Below are 18,901 nucleotides of genomic sequence, written 5' to 3' on the forward strand. Positions count from 1 at the left end.
CTAACTGGACTGAAACTGAGCCCCTAAATGGTTATCAACATGGTATCACATAATATACGACTCAACCCATTTAACTGTTCATCCTTGACCTCCAATCCAAACTTAGTAACATCTGATCATCATAAAGATTTTCATCTACTACTTAAAAAGTTGTTTTCTAGTACAAAACATTGGCATACATAGACAGAATGAAGCTAAAAATAAAATATACAACTTGTCTGAACCATTAGTGCACTTTAATATTGAAGAGAACCTACCAAACCGACAGAAAAAATTACAATCCGTGGTTGAGCATACACTGTTAGGCTCAAGTTGCCTTAATGTAGAACCTAAGTTTTGTACATAAGCTTTTTACAATTACTTCCCATAACTATCAGTCAATTTTGGGTTACAGAAAATAAAATATACATGATCTCAAAATTTTTACTAATTCAACTTGATCAATGACATTAATGGCATAATCTTCAGAGTATCACCTAGAAGCAAAAAATTACTAATGATACCTCTTCAACTTAATTTCAGTTGTTGCATCTTATAGACCTAGACTCAACTGTCTCACGGTAAAGTTTTTTGGTGCCCCTTCAGTGAAATTTATTAAACCGGAAGTCATGCACTACAAGCATCTCAATTCAGTACCCATATCGCTCATTAAGTGCAGTTCGTCCATCTCCGGATTGTCCTATATGATGAACATGAAAATCATAAAATCATGAGAAAATAACAAATAATCAATTTTGCTGATATAGACATGAAATACAGAAATGAAGGAATTTACCTTCAGGAGGCACCCATGATTCATAGTCTGAACTGCTATTGAGAAATGCAGGCTTCTCAGGCCCAAGCACTCGTTTAGGCTTTTTCTTATCTTTTCTCGGTTGATTCTCACCCGGCATTTCTCCACTCTCGTAATTTCCCTCATCATCTTCTCCATGATACCCTCTTTTATGTTTCAATAGAAGTGCCACAGCATCCTCAGCCTTCAGTTCAGTTCCAACAGAAGAAGTCGTTGACTGATCAAGAGCTTTATTTTCAATACCTTCAGGCTGCTCAACTGGGAGCTTTTTCCTTAGAATCAGACCAGAGGTAGTGGACTCAATCCTAGAGTCCACCTTCAGCAAAGCATCATCTGATTTGCTCAGCATTTTTTGTCTGTCCTTGTAGCCTACAAATTGATCAGGCTCTTCAATATTTAAAGTAGCCTCTTCCTTTGGGGCTTCCTGTGTTTCCATGTCCTCTATAGCCCCAAGCCATTGAGGCTTTGCAATAGTATAAGCACCAGTTTTCTCCTCATTTGTATCACTGACAACCTTGTCAACTTCAAGCTTCTTGTTTGATTCCACAGGAGTGACTGGAGTTGTCTCTTTCTGCATGGAGACATTTACTGATTCTCCTGATCTACTTTCCTTGGGTTCCTCCGGAGCTTTCTTCTTGACAGAAGTAACTGGCAGTTCGGATTTGAGGGGTTTTGGCTCCTGTGCTTTTGAATCTCTTCTTTTAGCAGCTTCTCCAGCCGGATCAGCAATTTTCAACAAGTAGAAGATCCTATCCAGTTCGGATTGTAGAGTTGATATTTCCTTCTGAAGTTGTACTGTTTCATCAAGCACTGATGGCAAAATATGGAAAATCAGCAACAATATAGTAAGTTTCTTTTACAAAGAATTAGCTGAGCATAAACTGAAAAGGGAAAAAAAATACACCATCCATAAAGAAACTGAAATGAAAACATAAAATGGATTACCAACAGTTGGCATTTAGTCTATGAACAGGAGGTGACAACCAGGTGCAAATTAAAGAATTTGAAATTTGGATCATTAGTGTGGGTAACTCATGACACACTTTTATATGATTATAGATAACTTACCAATACTATAGTCTGCATATTTGAATAAACAAATTACAAAAAGAAAGGTACCTTATATGATAACATTACATCTCATTATACTACATACCCTTACTGCCATATCCGCTTACCCAAGAACAATTGTGTTCAAATAATAACAGGCACAGACAACTTATGCAACCATAAAGGGACAAAAAATTCAAGATGCTGAATGAAATTTTATATATGAATTATTAAAAATCAAGCATAACCATATGTCTAGAGGTTTTATCAGGTGTAAAATTCCCACCTAGCTGAGATGAAAGTCCAGACATGAAGGCATCAAGTGCATCTCCAGATTCAGTTTCTACTGAAGTTTCTGATGCCATTTTGTTCTTCTCTTTCTCAAGCAACACTTTCTTGTCTTCCATTTCTTTCATGATTGCATCTCTCTTGTCAAGAAGAGTATCAGCAGTTTCAACTGATTGGTTTTCACCAGATTTCCGAATGGGCGCCCGCTTCTTTGTCCGGTCATAGAATTCATCATCATCATCACTGGGCAATGACAAGCATTAAAAAATGAGTGGTATTACTTCAGCACAAATAATCATGATCTCTCTAAGAAATAGCATAGTTATATCCTTTCACAACTTTAAGAAAGCCAAAATTCAGCCTCTCATTTAATAACTAAGCACACTATGCATTTTCATTGAAATTTGTGAGGAGATGCAGTCACAGTACGCATTTTCATTCATGCTAAAATCATTGAAATTTGCCACTCAAAGAGAAAAAAATTCTGATAAAAAATTACCTCAAATACTCTTCATCATCTTCTGCATCTCCCATTTTCTTGCCACGAGATATCTTTCCAGATCGCGCACCAATACTTTCACGTATACTATCGTTTAATGTCTCTTCCAAGTTTTCAAGTTCTTCCATGAGCTATAAAAACTTTCATGTCAAAAGGAAAAAAAGAAAGAAGATAGGAGAGAGGAAAAAAGGAAAAAAAAAAAAAAAAAAGAGAACTGGCCCCAAAAACAACCAGACTTTTAATATGACTGGGGCCAGATAACAATTCATTTACAAAGACCCCCACCTGTGTTATTCTTTGTTCATTCCTAGCAATCTGAGTTTGTTGGCCCTGTGTTAACCCACCTTGAGCAATATCTTTAGCACGAATTTGATCTATTTCTCTCTTCATATGAGCTATCTGTAGTTAAAAATGCAGTGCATAAGCAAACAAGCAGGAGCAATAATCCGAAATAGAAAACACAAGAAAACCACAAGTTCAAAGTTTAATGGCTATTAAGCCGCATTTCACTATGCTGTTGATGAAGTACTGATATAAGTTTGATTAATTAACAAAAGCTATTATAAAATCCTAACTAACGGATACTGCAAATCACAATAAAATATGGCATGGTTGGTATGCATTGCATAACAGGAGAAAAACCATGCTGCCATTTCCAGCTTATAATGATAGTGGCAACTGGCAACCCAACAATAAACTGAACTATAATCGTTTGTATCACTCAACAGTAGAATACAACTATTATCAAAAAGGTAGTCATGCAACACAACAACATGGGTGGGATTTCTGTACAAATGTGAGGAATGCTCAAAACTATATATGTTCTTCCTTATAATAGGACCACAATAATGATAAATACTATCAAGGAGAAAAACATGACAGAAATGAAAGTTAAGCAAAGAAAGAAGAATGAGAAGAAATATATCAAGCACTAGTTAATTTTGCAGAAAACCAAATTGCAAGCAAAAACACCTCCAAATTCCCCTAGGAATTAAAAAGTCTTAAATTGTTCAAACAACTACTTCCTCACTACTTAGATTGTATTATGAATTGTAGTTTCTTGAAAGATCCGGCTATGAGGAACAACTTTCCTACTTCTCACTTGCTTTTTTATCTTTATAGTGTTTCTTAACTCTTATCCATCACTCAAATTAAGAGTACCATACCCTCCTTATTTAGAGGTTTAAACCTTCATCAAATGCAACCTTGGCAACCCCCCACTCCCCCACTTTCTTTTCTTTTTCAATTGAAGCTCTCAATTGTCCTGGTTAATTTCAAGTAACCAGCTGCTAATTGAGCACTTTGCATAACAGAAATATTAGAGGAAAGGATAAAGTTAAATGTGTGGCAATCCAAGTCTTCACTTAAAAAAGAACAATGGCTAAAACATTGATGTTTAAGGAAAAAAATCGAAACAACGCCACCAAAGTTACAGCCAGAAGTTGTTTTAGACATTTTATTGCTAGAAAGGAAGTATAATAAAGATATAATCACTTGCCTTTCCAATCCTCTTTGTTACTTTCTCACGGGTTTTTTCCTGCTTCTCTGTAAGCTGTCCTTTATAAGTTTGCCAAGTTACTTCATCAATATCATCCTGGAAATGCAAAGGTAAATGAGTAGGAAAGACTGACAATAAAAGCACATTCTGTATTTCACATCAAAAGAATCCAAACTGTGAATCAGTAATATACAGAATATAAGGGGCAATCGATGTAAAAGTTTCTGAACTTCAGACTAGAATTTGTAGTCAGTCTAAAACTTTTCAGGAAACTTAGATTTGAAATTTATTAGAATGTATGGATAAGCATTCTCATCCAAAATTATATTAAATTAAAGAAAAACCTCAGCTTCTTCAACAGCATCTTCTCCCATGCCCCATGAAATACCATCAGCAAGAGATGCATCCACTCTTGCTCGTTGAAGTGAATTCTCTTGATCTAACAACTCTTGTCGGATCTTAGATTCTCTAATTATTTTCAAGTCCTTTTCCTACAACAGAAAACCAGGTAATACAATATAGCAATCAAAATACATGCAAGTTTAAGCATGAATTTTTTTTTTAATTTATTATTATTATGAGATCACAAACACAGAAATTTATCAGTAACCTCAGCCAAAAGTAACACCAACATATTCTATCCACAAAAGTTAAGATCCATCTAAAGGATCACAAGAAGATCTATACAATGTTGATAGAACAGCTCAAAACATCTAATGATCAAATTCTTTCTCTGTATATGGTCTAGGATCAATGATATCACATCCTTTATGTAAATTATAACACAAGTTGTAGACCATGAGATCAAGATACTTCCAATGGTTGAGAATGCGTGTAATATATAAAATTTTTCAGGTGCATTAATTATGTATGTTAAATTCCATCTTATTTGCAAAATATGCCTTGGTCAACTAGCTTAAAACAGTAGAACTGTGTCACAATTTGTGGAAAAAGTATGGTGCCATTGATCTCTCTCTCTCTCTCACACACACACACACGACCGAGTGATTAATACTTAGAAGAAAAGGAATGAATGTAGAACTCTAATATAAGGAGGGCAGTTTGCAAATTCTCAAAATGGGGTACTTGAAAATAAATGAAAAATAAACTCCAGAGCCAAGTAATTTCACAATTGACAAGTAAAATCTGTAACAGGAAATTATATCATATTCAACTGCCAAATAACTAAAAACACACACACACATATATAATTGAGTCATTTATACATAGAAGAAAAGGAGGAAATGCAGAACTCTAATTCAAGGAGGAGAATTGTAAATGCTCAAGATTAGGTAACTGAAAATAAATGAAACAATAAACTCCAGAACCAAGTAATTTCACAATTGTTAAGTAAAATCTGTAACAGGATCTTATATCATGTCAAACTGACAAATAATGATAAAACATATATCGTCAAAGAAGCCTTACTGGTGGCATCAAGTCAGATGGTCCCTGAAAAATGTATAATCGAGATGACCTGTGAAAGAATAATCATAAACATTAAAAAACATCTACACTTGTTAATCATGTAATTAGGAAAATCATGAGCATTTACTGGTTATATCCACAATTTTTTCCATTTCAAAATATTTAACATACAACAGATAGCCTAGTCGAGTAGTAAAATATGTTGACATCACACAGCATGACAACAATGCATCTAAGCTGGACAATTACCACAAGTCTAATGTAGTGATAACAAAGAATAGATAAAATAACACCATTCACAAAGGGGAAATTGAAACTGCTAAATGGTCAACTTTGCAGACAAATAATGTTAGGGAAAAAAACAAGGCTTGTCAAAATTTCCAAGTCCTGTTTCAGCGTTATAGATCACCCAAATAGTTTTTGATAGAAAATCAGTGCAATTGGCTCTCAATCGTAACTTGATGCAGAATCAAATTCACATTTGAAGTTTAAGCTGTTTTAAGATGTTATTATAGAATTCTTTATGACCTGTTTGCAAGTAGCTGCTTCTAAGGAGCTTGTAAGGAAGCTACTAGCTTCACAAGTATAACGGCAACACTATTGCCATAGTCAAACCACCCATGTAGCACAGAAACGGAAACGGAAACGGAGAAAAACGCGGAAACGGAAATGTAGAAACGTTTTTTTTTTTAAATATAAGAAACGAAACGTGGGAAAACTTATAAACATGAAAAATATAAGGATTTTTTTATAAATACTAAATTTTTTATAATAAAGATATATAAACTTGTATAATATAAAAATAAATAATAAAAAAAAAATGAAGAAAAATAATACTATAAAATAAAATTATAGAACCTATTGTAAATTGTTCTTGAGCAAACACACATAAATATTTAAGAAAAAAACAACAATATACAGCAATCTATATGATATGTTGGGGAATAGATGAGTAACACATTGAAGAATAGAGAGGAGATGAATTCAATATGAGATTTAAAGACATTTTCGTTTTGAAAATACAAAAGATATATGTTTAATCGATTTCACAATTTTTCTTCTAAAAGAAATGTGTTTCAAAATTTTTCAAAAATTTTGAAATGACCCGAAACGTTTTTTACAAGTTTCAGAAAGTTTTGAAAACAGAAACGTTTCCAAAACGTGGAAACACACCCCATTATAAGTTTCCGTGCTACTTTGCAAACCACCATAGATTCATCAAGATACTACTTAGTGGGACTAGTACCCACAAAACATGTCAGAATTCCTAACAGATAAAGCATAATCTACTATAATATTTAGATACCTGGCGTCTGAAAATCACACTAATCAACTGCAACACAAAATCTGAATAAGGAGCATCTAAAAACATAGAGAAGGAATGATATCACAAAGTCATTGTAGTCATGTTAGATTTCACTCACTGGCCAAAACGAATGACATCACCAACACGTAGGTCCACATAAACCATTTTCTGCACCTGTGAATGTTGGAAAATTAAAGGACATGAAAAAAAACAGGATTATTGTATAACACTTGTTAAAAACAAAGAAAAAGTATTACAAGTTGACCAGCATTCCTATTAGAAAAAGGCATAAATGAGTTTCACACGAAAGACTATTTAGACAGACTAAGATAGTATCAAACAAACATGAACTTGATAAAAAGGGTAAGATATCATTCTGATACAATTTGTGTGCATATATTTCAATGTGAAATAACAGAATGCTAAAATTTGTGAAATCTCAAAAGAGTTATGTAGTTGCCATGGTTTGAAAATTCTAATTCAAATCACTAAAGTAAAATTATAAGGGCAAGGCAACGTTAAAATTTCTTTTCAATTCCTATGGTATGTTTTTCACACACAACTTGGAGTGGGTAACTGAAAAATAATTGCATTGCAACCAACTGAGAAAATTGAATTAAACATTCAATTAAAAAGTAGAAAGATTTGCCTATCTCTAACCATTTGAAAAAAGCAATACAATTAGACAAAATCTATAAACAAAACAATAAGTAAAAACAAATGGCATTTCGATACCTGATACTTGTTAATAAAAGTACCATGAGTACTGCCAACATCATACAGATATGCCTCTCCACTTCTCTTAAACTGAATAACTGATAAATTTAGGAACAAGAGACTAAGTTAGAAGAACAGTATAATTAACCAAAGGAAGCCAGCTTAGAAATATATTATTGGGTAAGAAAGCCTGAAATGATGCGTAGCAAAGAAGAAAATCAGAGTAAAAAATATCTACCTGCATGAAAGCGAGAAATGGTAGGGTGCTCAAGAACAAAATCACAGAGGTCCACACGTCCAAACATGTAAGCCCCCTTCTTGCACCTGAATATTAATAACATCATACACATCAACAATCAAGGAAACTGCAATTTTTAACGCAAATGCTGGCAATGTTAATGGGAACAAGAATTATGATGCAGTTTGAACAACAAGCTGGAACAGAATTGCAGCAGATGATAGATGAAGAGAGGAAGTGGAGTTGGCACAGAAGGCCGTTAGCTGTAGGAATAAAGGAGCAGAGTTACTTAAATAATACGGCATCGTCGTTTGAGATTGTTGAGAGTTACAGGATATATTGTTGTTTTCTTTGGATGTAATTTTGAATGTAATAGCTGGAGACATGTGCGACACCGTTTCATGATTTTGCATTGTAAATAAAATGGAGAGGAAATGAATGAAAGTGAGTTTTGGCGCCTAAAGAATTTTTCCCCCTGTTTCTCTGTTCTACCTTTTCTGGAATTCTTCCCTCATTCTTTCTTCACTTAGTTCAATTGATTCGCAATGCTGTGCATCAAATTATTCGAACACACAGCTTCATATTTCTTCACTTCAACATTGTGACTAAACTCAACAGTTTTAGGACAAAAATGTTAAATTGATATTGTCTAATTCGTATTATAACATTCAACATCCAATAAGTAACAAGAACGAGCTACATAACTATTCACGGCCAGTAGATAAAGAATCATCGTTTCATTAGTTTAATAAAAGAAAATAAACTTACACGTCGAATTGATCAACAATGAAGCCATCCTTGAGGACCTCGAAGTAGAAATTATGACAGGGAGGTCCACTCCATTCAGGAATCTTGTAGGGCACGGAGCCATGCTGAGTAACGGAATTTGATTTGTCTTGTTCTTTAGTATCCACTGAGGGGTTTTCAGAACTCGCTTCAGGGTTAGGGTTCTTGGGAGGGGGTGGGGCCATAGGGGCTATCGTTGTCGTCGTCGTCGTTGTTGATGTTGATGTTGACGAGGTGCCGGGTTCTTCGGCGGCGGGTTTGGACGGTGGAGGAGGCATGGTGGTTGCCGTCATTGTATCAAAAAATTGAACGAAGAATTTTGCGATAGAGAGGTGATACAGTGCTAGCAAATTTACTTATGGCTGATGGTGATAGCAATTTTACAGAGGCGGCGATCCGGCGGGTCGGGTCTGATATTGAAGGGGCTGGCCACGTACGTAAAATGGGATTGAAAAAGTTGGTGAAATATTTTTCCACACAAGGTTTGATAGAATATCCTATTACACCTTTTAAGTTGAAAAACCATTTTCATTGAAGCAACAATTAATTTTAATGTAAAAGAATATTTATATTATTTCATCGAAATATTATAATAAAGTTATATTAACTATTATTTTATTATTAAAATTTAAAATATTATAATAATAAATATATTTTAGAGGATTTTTTAATAATAAATTATCAAATTTAGTTTTATATATTTTAAAAATATAATTATAATTTTAATAATTTATAATATAATATTTATATCTTTACTTTGTTGTATATTATTCAATTATTTTAGATATAATTATTATTTTTAAAATTATCAAAATATCTAAAAATATTATAATCACTCTTTAATTTTGTTAAATTACTAAAAATTTCTTTTGAAAAAATTTATTAATATTTTTAAAAATTAAATTCACCCTAATATATAATTATATGGCATTGATATATTTACTTATATTTGTAAATTTTTATTATTTTTAATTAAAAATAATATAAATTATGAAAAATTAAAGAATTTACAAAATTAATTTCAATTTTGGATTTAGGAATTAATGATTATAATGTTATTGGATCTTTAAAATAAAAATTTAAGACAGATATAAAATAAAATAAAATAAAATCCTTTTCCACATTAATGGGATTTATTGATTAATTTCTGCCTACGTTCCAGACTACAATATTAGCGTTATTACACAGCATGCTCTTCGTTCAATGGAGAAAAAAACACACAGACACAGTGTTGTCGGGGCTTCATGTTAGATCCTGAACAATGACACCAAATTCGACGTCGTTTTGACCGGCATCACTACTTTCAGGTACTTGTAATTTCGTTTCTTTAATCATTTTCTCATCTAAATTTCAGGATCCCTAATTTGGTTTAGTATTTTTTTCTTTCGTAATTAAGTGTGAAGTTAAATCTAGAAGATGAAGGCAGGCAGCGCTGCCAAGTTGATTGTAGAAGCATTGTTGCAGCGGTTCCTCCCGCTTGCACGACGTCGTATCGAAACCGCTCAAGCTCAGGTCCGTCTTCGGTTTGATTTTGTCGGTTTTTCATTTGATTGATACTGTGGAGCGCTTGAATATGCATAATCGAATGTCATGGTTTCTGTAAGATTACTTGTGAAATCTTGAAGCCTTTGTCTTCATTTTATCTTTTAATGATGTGATTTAATAACAATGGATCAATAAATGGTATAAATAGGTAATTTGTCATTGGCATCAACCTTATAAGATTTCATAAGATTTTGGTGTTTTTTTTTTTTCTTGTCATGCTGGCATTTCCAGTAAAGGTTCATATCTTATGTTTTGTAATTAGCTTTTCTTTTCATGGGGAATTTGCAGGATGGACAATATCTACGTCCGTCAGACCCGGCCTATGAGCAAGTATTGGATTCTCTAGCTATGATTGCACGGCATACACCCATCCCTCTTTTGGAAGCTCTACTTAGGTGGAGAGAAACGTGCGTATTCTGTCCCCCAATGAACTTCTGAGCTTTTATTTTTGTTTAACTTTCTTTTGGGGATATCAGTCTCTGAGCATAGATTTTTCCTCTTTCCATCAAGCTTCCTTTGTTGCGTCAATAGAAATGGTTTTTGTATCACTGGTCTAGTTATTATGCTAAGTAAATTGATTGTGTCTAGTATGAAATATATTGTAGCTGTATTATTTGAATCAACATTTTGACTTCTAAATATTAATTGTTAAATTTAGGGGATATTGTTCTTCCATTATTAGTTGTAATATAAAAACATCACTATGATATCAAAGCATTTTGTTCTTGAGTGGTACTCATGTCCTAATCACTAGTTCATTTCTTTTTTAAATCTTTATTCTCTTTGGGGATATTTGTTGCAGCGAATCTCCAAAAGGTGCAAACGATGCGTCAACATTCCAAAGGAAGGTTTGTATTTTTTTTAGTAGCTTGCAAATCTCAATACCATGAAACTCAGCTATGTTTTATTATATGTAATGCATGTTGTGGATACTGCTCTTAGTACTATACATACACTCAAGTTTAGTTTGAAGCTAGAAATCAAATTGGTGTTGATTGTTAAAGACAGACTACCTTACTCATGAGATAAATCTTTTTGAGTTGGTATTTAGCAATGGGATTACTGTACATAATCAATGGGATAAAAGTTAGATCCGATCAAATAATAAGCGGGCCTTGTTTCCTTTATGAGTGAATATCTACATTTGAACCATTGAGGAATATTTTAGTATATCTTTTTTACTAGTATAATATATCTACTTGATACTGGTTTTTTGCATTTAGTGTACGGATTCAGTCAAGGGTAAGTAGGGTTGATGTTACCTTGAGTTTGTTGTGATCATACCCGTGATCCAAGCTCTGTTTTGCCTGAACTAAATTTACATGTCCAAGTCTGAGCTGGCCTGAATTAGATTAATTATTAAATTCTTAACAATTAGTTTAATTTGTTTTAGACATTTTTTGTTCTTTTGAAAAAAATTTTTTAGGCATCTTAAAATAGATTATTGAGATATTTTCTTTTGCTTACTTTATTACGTGTTGATGTTTTTTATATAATTTCCTTATTAATCCCATCCCAAGTTATGGAGATCTATCTGCATATATGGAGATAAAGCTTATTTCCCTTAAAATATCCAGTAAAGGTAAAAAAAATTATTTAATTTACATGTCTCTACCTTATAAATTCAAATTCTATCTTTTACTCATTCCTAAATTATTGTCCACTGCGATTGGCTCTTTCTACCTCACTATTGATATGTCATATTTTAAAGCTTTCCCACCAACTAAAGCTACCTGTTGGTATGTTTTTTACTGTTTTCTATTTACTATACTGTCTCATGGCTCAATTATTGTTTATGTGTTTCTGAATGCAAATTCTGATGCGGGCTTGACTTAATTTATAGAAATTTAAATCATACTGTGTGGTTTTTTCTCATATGGATTCTAAAGTAGGTTTGGTTCTTTTTTTTCTTACCTGATAAAAATGTGATAGGAATTTGACTTATGAACCATATGTCTTATCTTTATGAGACACTGCTATGCATAGCTTGTCAGAGAAATGGAATTAATTGATCACAAGTTCAATAATATATTTGTATGGGGTTCAGCTTGCTGTGGAGTGCATATTTTGCTCAGCATGTATTCGCTTTGTGGAGTGCTGCCCCCAAGAAGGACTCACAGGTTTGCTCATTGCATACCCATAGTTATTATCTTCATCTGTGCTTATTATTCTAAAATGAAGTTGCTTGTTTTCATGGCAGAGAAGCTTTGGTCTGGGCTTGAAAATTTTGTTTTTGACTGGCTAATAAATGCTGACCGGTAAGACTGCAATATACGGATTCACAAACTTTAAAGAAAAATTTAGAACTGCATATTATATAAATTTGTTGTTGGGTAAATCTCTTGTTTGATTGAGGTTATGTGAGCTATATTTACCAAACAAATTTTTGGTCTCACTTTTCATTTTCACCTCAGCATGAGATTTATGGAAGCACTCATACTCTTTTTACACTTGGATGATGACCATCCCATGGATGCTTTTCCATAGTTTTCATGCAACAGTTATTTTGCATACTTCCCCATTAGAGGCTTTATTCTGTGGAATATTGCACTTGTCATTGATGTTATTGTTATTTTCTTCTCTATGGAAAAAATATACTAGTGAGAAGAATACCTGATGTTGTTCTAGTTAAGAATTTTTAGTTAACCACCGATGTAAGATTAAGCCTATGGGGTTGATAGCTGTTTAGAATGCTATTTAATGTTGATTTGTTTTGTGTTTAGTTTGAATTATTCCTATAACATGACTGAGGTTAGACACTATTTTTTTGGCATTTGCTTAATATATTGTCAGTGCAGTGTTGTAAGCCAGGTTGAATATCCCTCATTGGTTGATTTACGAGGCCTTCTCCTGGACTTAGTTGCTCAACTCTTGGGTGCCTTATCACGAATCAGGTAACTAGTTTATCGCCAAATGATGATTGAAATTGATGGTGATTAACATTTTTGAAAACTGTTTAACATTCAAAGGCATCATTTATCTTTAGTACTGCTTAGGTTGCCTCTGTATGTGTGTGGTTTTGTTGAACTGCATATGTACGTATGGTATAAATATGAGTGAAGCTTTCTTATCTTAAACTTAACAAGCAAGAGAATAATAGTAATAAAATATCACTCTGTGGATCGAGAGTTATCAGCATTCTTTTTGGGTGTTATTTAATCGGAAGTTTTTCCCCTATGAGATCCATTGTCATGCGTTAGAGAGCTCCTCTGACCATTCAGATTCATTCAATCTAACACAAACAATTTGACAAGATCAAACTGTTTTGTTGCTTTCAACACACCAATATTCTGTCTTATTGTAAGATAGATAAAAAATATGCCAATCCTCCCCTAGGTCAAAACCCCTTGAGTGATTTCCCTGAATATTTCCTTGTATTCACCTCCTATTCTCCTCTCTTTCTATAGTCCTCTCTCAATTTCAGTTTCCATTTTTCCCTCCATTATCCTTAATCACAGTTTGTCAGTTTTGCCCTTATTGGAGCGTATTTGTATGTCTGGATTGATGCCTTTGTCTTGCTATTTTGTTTAAATTCTTCAGTTATTCTATCCGAAATTACGGAAGCGAATTCATTGCCTGAATATCTGTCTTTGACTCTTTTAATTCTCCTTTTGTAAACTTGCTTGAGTAGTGGTCTAACATCATGCTAGCTTCATAATTGTGCTTTCAGGGTATGCTGCCTTATTGATAGCGACATTAACTTTTACTGACTTGATTTTTCTATCCTTTCTCTCTATATTTATTTATTTTTTTCATTTTCAGTGAAGTCCTTGTTATGCTAAAACAGGAATCGAATTTGACAGCTTAAGAAGTGTTGATGATATTGATTAATAATAATTATTTTCCTAAAAATGTAATCTCCTTCACGCTTTAACTGGTTGACCGAAACATATTCTCAAGTTATGACAGAAAGTTTGATGCTGGAGGTCACATTAATTTGCTGTGCTAACTAGAGTAAAACTTGTCTAACTTCTATTGTTTTTTGTTTTTCTTTTGCAGGTTTAGTTCTGTAACTGAGCGCTTCTTTATGGAACTCAATAGTCGGAGACCTGATGCTAGTGTTGCCCGAAGTGAGACTCTTAGTATCATTAATGGGATGCGCTACCTAAAGCTTGGGGTATGTGTATAATTACATTTTCTCTGGAGCATACTGCAATGAATACTGCAATATGACAATAACTATATTAACCAGGTTTTGACTGAGGGTGGACTCAATGCATCAGCATCGTTTGTGGCAAAAGCAAACCCTCTTAACCGTACTGCACATAAGCGCAAAAGTGAGCTTCACCATGCACTATGCAATATGCTGTCAAACATCCTAGCACCGCTTGCAGACTGTGGAAAAAGCCAGTGGCCTCCTTCAGGTGTAGAGCCTGCACTTACTCTATGGTATGAAGCTGTTGGGAGAATTAGAGGGCAACTCATGTATTGGATGGACAAACAGAGTAAACATGTATCAGTAAGTGGGATCAGATTATCTCTTTCTTTTTCTTTTGAATTTGTTGTTCTGTAATCTGAAAAGTTATTAATAATACTATTTCCATTTTTTACCATGAAAATTCTGCAAATTCTATTTCTAGTCTTTACCATGAAAAGCGTGGATACTTCCTAGTTACAAGCTTGTTAGTTTTATATTACAGCTGAATTTTCTGTTTCGCTACAAGCCTCTGGATGAACTACCATCTGCACTTTATACTTGCTCATATTTATTTATTACTGAAATTTTCCTTCTATTAGGTTGGCTACCCTTTGGTGACTCTTCTTCTCTGTCTTGGTGATCCTCAAGTATTCCACAACAACTTGAGTCCACACATGGAGCAACTCTACAAGTATCTAAGAGTGAGTTTATGCATATAAAGTTTAGCCTAGCACAATTTTTTTTTTTTTTTGTCTATGGATTGTTTTCTCTAACATTCGAAGTGGATTGTTTTGGAGGTTTGATCTACGTTTATATACTGTTTTATTTGTGGTGCTAAGTGACTTTGTTTGATTTATTGTGCAGGACAAAAACCATCGGTTTATGGCCTTGGACTGTCTTCATCGACTTTTGAGATTTTACTTGTGTGTTCATGCAACTAATCAGCCCCTAATCGTATATGGGACTATTTAGACAGTGTGACCTCTCAACTTCTAACTGTTTTAAGGAAAGGAATGCTTACTCAGGATGTCCAACACGATAAGCTAGTAGAATTTTGTGTTACCATAGCAGAACATAACCTCGATTTTGCCATGAATCATATGATATTAGAATTACTGAAGCAGGATAATTTAAGTGAAGCAAAAGTTATTGGTCTTCGTGCTTTACTTGCCATTGTCATGTCTCCTTCAAGCCAGCATGTAGGCTTGGAAATATTTAAATGTAATTATCAACTCTTCATTATTCCAAACTGTTGATATGTGGCTCTAATTTGGTAACCATAACATCATTTATTGTTGTTGGATAAGCAGTTCATGATATTGGGCACTACATACCAAAAGTGAAGGCTGCTATTGAGTCAATTTTAAGATCTTGTCACAGGACCTATAGTCAGGCTCTTCTAACTTCTTCAAGGACTACCACAGGTAATATTTTGTTTTGGAATTTGCATATGCAAATGGCATTTTTTGAGAGCTGCTTACGTCTAAGTCAACAAAAGGGAGACCATAAATTATGAAATCGATTTTTGTTTGATAGCATAGATTGATATTAATGCATAGTTCTCTTTGGTCACAGACATAATTTGGTTAAATGAGTAATTGTTTCAAGTAATCCAATTGATGTAGGAAAGGCAAGGTTTTAATTTAGAGGGGTAGAAATAGAGATGAGTAAGGAGAAAGAAGATGGAGAACTTAAGAGGAATTTGGGAAGAAACGTATAAACTTGGTAAACTTGGTTGTTGGGGGGGGGAGGGGAAGGCTGATGTTTATAATCAATGATGACAAGTGTCTAGTCTCTTCAAGATTCTGTATAGGTGATGAAGATCACAGAAGAGAAAATTTATGAGAAAGTTATAGAAGTGGAGAAAAAAGGACAAAATTTGAGGGATATCAGTTTTAATTTCTCAATCCGTAATTTTAATCAAATCTGAAAAATTATACGAGCCTACGCCCCCTAGTAATTTCTTGTTTTTTTTCTTTGTTTTAATGTTTATGGGTTTGCAGTTGGCTGAGCCTTTGCTCAATATGAGGCTTTAAGACAATTAGAAAAATTGAGCTAACTGATGTCGGTCAGGGTGAGTTGGTCCTTAAATTGCTTGTTAGCTCTTACAAGCAAAATGGTTTTAAATTTAATTAAAAAAAATATCATATGATTCTTTTTTCCAGGGCATATGTATTTACTGTGAGACTTGGACCTATTTTTCATCTTTGTAGTAAAACTCGATTTATATAGCCTAGGGCATATGGTTACTTGCAGTTGAAAAGGATGAAGGAAACCTTGGTTTATGCAATTTACTGGATTGCTCTCTGTTTATACCGAATGAAAATTTATGCTATTTTGCTGCAAGGGTACATACCTAATGAATTTTATGCCTTTTCAGATGCTGTAACCAAGGAAAAATCTCAAGGACATCTCTTCCGGTCAGTGCTGAAGTGTATACCATACCTGATAGAAGAAGTTGGCCGAAGTGATAAAATAACTGAAATAATACCTCAACATGGCATAAGTATTGATCCTGGTGTTCGCGAGGAAGCAGTGCAGGTGCTGAACCGGATTGTAAGATACCTTCCTCATCGTCGCTTTGCAGTTATGAGAGGGATGGCCAACTTTATCCTACGGCTTCCTGATGAATATCCTCTCCTCATTCAAACATCATTGGGTCGCTTGTTAGAACTCATGCGTTTTTGGAGAGCTTGTCTGGTTGAAGATATAGTAGAATATAGTACTGAAGATGCCAAGCGTGTTGGGCCTAAAAAGGAGGGATTTAAGAAAGCCTTCGTCAACCAACCAGGAGAGATTGTTGAGTTTCGTGCATCGGAGATAGATGCAGTTGGTCTAATATTCCTTAGCTCTGTGGACAGCCAGATTCGCCATACAGCATTGGAGTTACAGTGTGTAGAATTGAGATACTCAGATCTCACACAAGAGCAGCCTGATCATAGTATGAGATATGAACCAGAACCCATATATATTATAGATGTCTGGAAGAACATGCGGTGAGATATACTAGGCTTGCTGTTGTATTTTGTTTTATTTTGTTTCAGCAATCTTGTAACCATTTACCTGATAAATATCTTAAAATTTTAGGATGACATTGTTCAGAGCTGCTACTTGGATTCTGGTCGTCCATTTGATTTGAGACGAGATCTGATGCAATTCCTCCTGATGTGACCCTTCAATCTATAATTTTTGAGAGTCCTGATAAGAATAGGTGGGCTCGGTGTCTTAGTGATCTCATCAAACATGCGGCTGAGCTTTGCCCAAGATCTGTTCAGGAAGCAAAGTAAGTAAACTTTCTTTATATAATGAACCAAAATAAGTTGTGTTACTTGAAAAACTTTTGTTGTGTTGCATATTATCTTTCTTATTATACATAGCTGAGTTTACTCATAATTTAGGATGAAAGGTAGAATCTGTTGGGAAATAATTGGTTGACTAGTTGTGTTGAAACTTGTTCTCCTGTGTATGTTGATGGTATTTTCTTCCTGCCTCTGCTAACGTGCTTTGCAGTTTCTGATCAAATTTCTGTGTTAATCAATTCCATAATTAAATAGTCTATGAAACTCATATTAATTTGATCTTAATTTGCAGGCAAGAGGTTGTGCATCGTCTTGCTCATATTACACCTATTGAGTTAGGAGGAAAGGCTCATACTTCACAAGATGTAGACAACAAACTGGATCAGTGGCTGATGTATGCGATGTTTGTATGCTCATGTCCCCCAGATACTAGAGATGCTGGTAGCATTGCGGCAACCAAAGATCTTTACCATCTTATTTTCCCTCTTTGAAGTCTGGTTCGGAAGCACACATTGTAAGTGAATATTAAAAAGAAATCTTCTGGTTTTTCATGATTTGATATATAATTCAACCTCATTGTATAATAATGTCTTAATGAGCCCCTCTTCTGAATTGTGAAAATGAAAGACAAGGATGAAGGGATTATTTGTATGCTTTACATGATTTCTCTGGTTCACATGGATTTGAAATGCTTTTCTGCTGAAGAACTTGTGCTTTCAATGCATTCATTCTCCAAATTAACCAAGATTGCAATGCATCAATTGATTCAATTGTCCAAAATTAATCTAGATGGTAATGCATCTGCATTGTCAGTTTAGCTAGCTAGATCTTTTGGGCTTGTATAAGAGGTTTTGGGGTCAAATGCCACTCACATTGAGACTGGGGGGTTCTTGTTTTAAATTTGAAATTTAAAAAAAGAAGATTAAGAAAAGTAATGAATCTATAATCAAATAAAAGAACTGCTGAATAGCCCTGTGCATATATGCAAAATGTACTTGTCTTTCTGTTGTCATCAATCTTTCAGAATTCACATAACTCTTCCATTGTTGAATAAAATAATATAACTAGTGAGGGAATGAAACAAATTGTTATCAATCCCATTACCTCGTATTGTGGAGTGAGAGGTCTGGGGACTGTTCCAATTCATACCAGCTTAATGGCAGTAGGATGGAAACTCTTTATTTTGCGCATATGGGTAGGGTGTGTTAAAAAATCTCATTGGTAACAAGAATCTCAATTATCTGTCAGGTGGGAAGTGTAAGGCCATCTCATGGTTTTTGAGATGGTTGCCAACTAGCTATATACCCTTGTGTAAC

The 18,901-nt window shown here is 34.2% G+C and overlaps 1 protein-coding gene and 1 pseudogene across 1 annotated transcript; one reads left to right on the plus strand and one right to left on the minus strand.

The window, feature by feature from the left end:
- Positions 1-214: 214 nt before the first annotated feature.
- Positions 215-9,064, minus strand: LOC123197726 (kanadaptin-like). Its single transcript, XM_044612072.1, has 12 exons — positions 8,586-9,064; positions 7,818-7,903; positions 7,598-7,677; positions 6,981-7,036; positions 5,557-5,605; positions 4,473-4,619; positions 4,129-4,224; positions 2,916-3,029; positions 2,631-2,761; positions 2,130-2,374; positions 776-1,603; positions 215-679 (listed from the first exon to the last, which is right to left on the minus strand). Exons 1-12 carry the CDS (start codon positions 8,894-8,896, stop codon positions 630-632), a joined length of 2,193 nt encoding a protein of 730 aa, XP_044468007.1. The 5' UTR covers positions 8,897-9,064; the 3' UTR covers positions 215-629.
- A 687-nt stretch (positions 9,065-9,751) lies between these two features.
- LOC123197507 lies at positions 9,752-18,076 on the plus strand (annotated as a pseudogene).
- The last annotated feature ends 825 nt before the right edge of the window (positions 18,077-18,901 follow it).

The sequence above is a fragment of the Mangifera indica genome, chromosome 15 (genome assembly GCF_011075055.1).
Source record: "Mangifera indica cultivar Alphonso chromosome 15, CATAS_Mindica_2.1, whole genome shotgun sequence".
Lineage (NCBI taxonomy): Eukaryota > Viridiplantae > Streptophyta > Magnoliopsida > Sapindales > Anacardiaceae > Mangifera > Mangifera indica.

Coding starts and splice junctions, on each gene's coding strand:
- LOC123197726 (XM_044612072.1), bottom strand. CDS start 8,896: ATGACGGCAACCACCATGCCTCCTCCACCGTCCAAACCCGCCGCCGAA. Junction 4,620..5,556: donor CATCTGACTTGATGCCACCA/GTAAGGCTTCTT, acceptor TTTCTGTTGTAG/GAAAAGGACTTGAAAATAAT. Junction 3,030..4,128: donor TAACAAAGAGGATTGGAAAG/GCAAGTGATTAT, acceptor TTTTAACTACAG/ATAGCTCATATGAAGAGAGA.